Below are 4041 nucleotides of genomic sequence, written 5' to 3'. Positions count from 1 at the left end.
ATCAGTTCAGTGACAACTGCCTTGAGCGGCTACATCCATTTGGAGGACGCTGGTGTTGGAACCCCATGAAATCATGTTGTCCGCAATCGGTGGATTTGAGCTCGAAGCAGGCTCTGACCCGATGCGTATGGCAGGCGGTTTTGCGCGATAGGACATGACAGTTGACAGGTAAATTATTCGGGTGTTGCTGCGGTGAGGGAATAAGTAACTCTTTTTCGTACTGTTTGGAATGGGAATGCGCCGATGAACAAGTTTTCGCTGTACGGTAGGTATAAAATATAGCTTGATACTCCCCATAATGGTAGTTTTTAGCAAAAAGGATTGTTTGTCACCAATTTGTTGGTTGGCGCCTTTCGGACATTTGGAATAAAACTTATTAGAACAGGTGCTGAGCGATGTCAACGAGAGCAAGTATTTGGAGCAGGGATGCATAAAATACCACTGAATCTTTTCGGAATTTTATGTTCAGCTATTAAAATACAGTATTTAGCCATGAAAACTACTTTGATAATATCAAAGAAATGGAGCTGACAGCTGCTGACGGGTTTTCGGGTGGGAACTACACACTGCCCTTCATTTGAGGCATCAACGCTTGGGAGGGAGCTGATTGGTGGGGTTACTACCGGGCGTTTCGGGTTTTCCATCAAGCAAATTTCATGGTGAACACCTATGTGGTGTGGCTCCTGGTAGATGATCGGGATCCTGATTTAAGAGGGCTGACTATATAAAACTCTCCATTTTTGGGAAATAGTGAACATTTGGAAATGGCGTCGACCAATTTTGTTAAACAGAGCGCGTGGACTCATAATGTAGTCACACACGCCAGAAGACGCCAGGGCCAACCACCATCCCAGATTGATTTGTTTATTACCAAATGAAGACGCTTCGTTGATCAATCGTTATTTAAAGCTATACTGTGATAAATTTACCGCTTGGCGTTGATCTTTGAGTTCATCCGATTCTGTACTATGGATTGGAACCTCAAAAGAAACTCCTGCCGAGCAGATTTCTCAGAAATGCATGCCGCTCTTGACCAGTTTCATCGGAGGAGACATGCAGGACAAGATGGCCCAAGTGGTTGGAGCACGAATTTACCGACCGGAAGGTCCGTGGTTTGAACCCGAACTCTGCCTCCCGACTTCCCCTGTCTGAGGTTGGGCAACCCGGCAGTATCCCAGCCCTCGTGCAACCTTCGGGTGGCATGGCAGCTAGCCACCGAAACGGCGCTACAGCTGAGCGATCGATATATAGGACAATTGCCCGGAAAATTCTCAAGGCTGACGTCTTACTCATCCCAAAGTATACCGGAAGGCGACCGAATGAACCAAGAGCTATCTAAAAGGATTAAGCGTCTGCTGAAAACGAAGACCCACGCACATCTTTCAATAAAATAACAAGCTGGGCCCGGAAGACGAGCTTCTTTTAAGATGCAGTACCACTTTGAATCAGAAATCCGCCACTGCGACATAGGAAAACAAGTCAAAATACTAGGCCTTGCCCGGAAAACCAGACACACCGTATTCAAGTACATGGGACACCGCAAAAGAAAAAGCTAACCGCCTCATCCTCGGTGGGCAGCAGAGGTAGAACCGAGTGAGGCAATAGTGGAATCAGAAGCAGGCTCAAGCGAACTCATCACATCCAAACTTCGCAAGACGTATATGCTAACAGCCTGAAAACGACTTAATAATCACAGAGGAGAAGCTTCGACAACTCTTGCTTTAACGCGTCGTGCCAGAAGTCGCCCAGTGACCCCGAGGAGAACCTCGCTTACAGTGCAAATGCACTTTCACACGGCATTTCGTCTGTTGCTCGACAGTGGAAACCTTCTCTTTCTTAGATGAAGGCGACCGTCACGCCAATTTACAATTTACAAAACCGACGACCACCTATCTTCGGCAGTTACGGTTTATTAGAATCGCTAACATACCGTGCAATATGATGGAACCTAATCTGGAGCGAGCACTATTAAGCACTCCAGTGCCATGCACTTCGTGTCCCCAGCACTAATTCCTCCATAACCGCCCCGCTCTTGCTTGACGAACACTGTCGCATCAATTGGAAGCTTGACTCAAGAAAAGAAAAACGACTCATATTGAATGTTATATTTTTCGGCCTAAAAAAGCATTCGATCAAGCCTAAAACATATACCTCATCCAAAACATGGAGTCTAATGAGATTGAGGGAAGAAAACCACGCAGCATTAGGACGTTCCAGTCGCACAGAATATTCCGAGTAAAACTAGATTTCACCTACTCCTAGTCGGCATCGGTCTATTTTGACGTTGGTCGAGGATTCGCTTTATGACCGATTTCGTATGTGACATGCATCAATGAAGTTCGAGATGTATCTGTAATTTCAGTATGACTTCCAGTTCCAACGCCAGCGTCCTCCAAATGGATGTAGCCGCTCAAGGCAGTTGTCACTGAACTGATACCTTCGTTTGAATGACGAAAAGTGCGTCCATATATCCCTCATAAGAGACTCGGTTAACGCCTTTGTCGGGTAAGGTGAGAATGGAGCGGGAGACATTACGGAGATAGATACCAAAATGGATTTAGGCATATGGTTCCCTTCAAACCTGTCCGAACTCCACCATGAAAAATCGCCTCAAAAGGTATTCGTTGTTCCACGGATGATTCGGCACACCTCCCCCGTATTAATTGCATGTACTTCTAGATGATTTATGGGGCCTACACCGGACCGACTCTTGAATGTGCCAGCCAAGTTGTCTAATCAGGACGCACGAAGGACGTAACCCCCGTTGAACGTGCCCAGAGGGCCTCTATAAAGATGGTTGCAGGCGTTAAATGCGTTGAGTGTGAAACATACTCCCCCGGGGTATCGTCACTTACGAAGCGGCCCAACACTTGCATTCACCCTGTTTGAACAAGGTTTGGCCGTTGGCTCAACTAACACGGCAGAGGCACGGCAAGAAAATTTTCAAGCTCAGGGCACAGATTTTATTAGGCAACAATTTCTCTCATTCCGGATGGTTTGTGCGTGGACTAAACCTCCTCCGACGGTTGTTCACGCTGCATGTAGTACCCGGTTGAAAACACTTTTGGACGCTTTTTATGGGAGTCATCACGCCAACAAACTTACTGCCCCGCGCTGGGAACTTAAAAAGCAGTGCTACACCCTTTTTTCGCTTGTGCCTTTCAAGCGAACAGAAGCCTTTGAGCGACAAGAACAAACCCTATCCGAGTACGTTCGTCGAAAACCTCTACCTTGTGTATCAATCCATCAATCCGTGAATCCACGGGCCCGTGAACTGAATTTTGTTTTACTGCTCTACCACGTTGGCCACCATTGAATGTACTTTCGCGGCGATGAGCCCTCCTGCTGCACAGCCGCAGTTTTCGTAGTCTTAGACATTTGTCCCCTAACGCACATCACTGTATCTCATAATGGGAGAATTGGACCAACTTAGGCAGGAAACTGAGCAGCTGAAAAATCAGATCAGGGTAGGTATCCCTCTGCTCCCGTAACCATGAAATTAAGGAGGCGAGGAGGGCTTGCGCTGATACCACGTTGATGCACGCTACCGCCAACGTAGAAATGCTAAATCGAATTCAGCTACGAACGCGGAAGATGCTTCGTGGACACCTAGCCAAAATTTACGCCATGCACTGGTGTTCGGATTCACGGAATCTCGTCTCAGCATCACAGGATGGAAAGCTGATTGTATGGGATGGTTATACCACAAACAAGGTATGTTCATGGTGTTAAATGTCTGCTTGTGGGCTGATGCTATTACCACAACTTCGGAAACCATTTCTCGTTAGTTCGTCACATACAAATTGAACCTGCACGGTAAATACCTCATTTTCGACTATATAGTTATACATAGCCGCTGAATGGCGCTTTAGGTATCACTGATTTGTGTCAACAACACTCCCATCACATGCATGTGTGTAAGGCGCCGGGGACTATATTTAAAAAAGCATTACACCTTACGCAAAGACGGAGAGCGACTGGGACAAACGATTAAAAGCATTGTTGCGGTGCATATAAACCAAATTAAGGTTCTATTTATTA

General features: G+C 46.4%; 1 protein-coding gene across 1 annotated transcript in view; it reads left to right on the top strand.

Annotated features, from left to right (window-relative positions):
* Positions 1-3561: 3561 nt before the first annotated feature.
* T265_02348 (hypothetical protein) overlaps positions 3562-4041 on the top strand; it is a gene marked incomplete at both ends in the record, with an annotated part of 7107 nt that continues 6627 nt past the window's right edge. Inside the window, one exon of the mRNA XM_009166562.1 lies at positions 3562-3714. Within this exon, the coding sequence (XP_009164826.1) occupies positions 3562-3714 (153 nt within the window). The remainder of the gene's footprint in view (positions 3715-4041) is intronic.

Source organism: Opisthorchis viverrini (assembly GCF_000715545.1).
Source record: "Opisthorchis viverrini unplaced genomic scaffold opera_v5_28, whole genome shotgun sequence".
NCBI lineage: Eukaryota > Metazoa > Platyhelminthes > Trematoda > Opisthorchiida > Opisthorchiidae > Opisthorchis > Opisthorchis viverrini.
The sequence above is the reverse complement of the archived record's forward strand: the minus strand, read 5'-3'. Positions and strand labels throughout refer to the sequence as shown.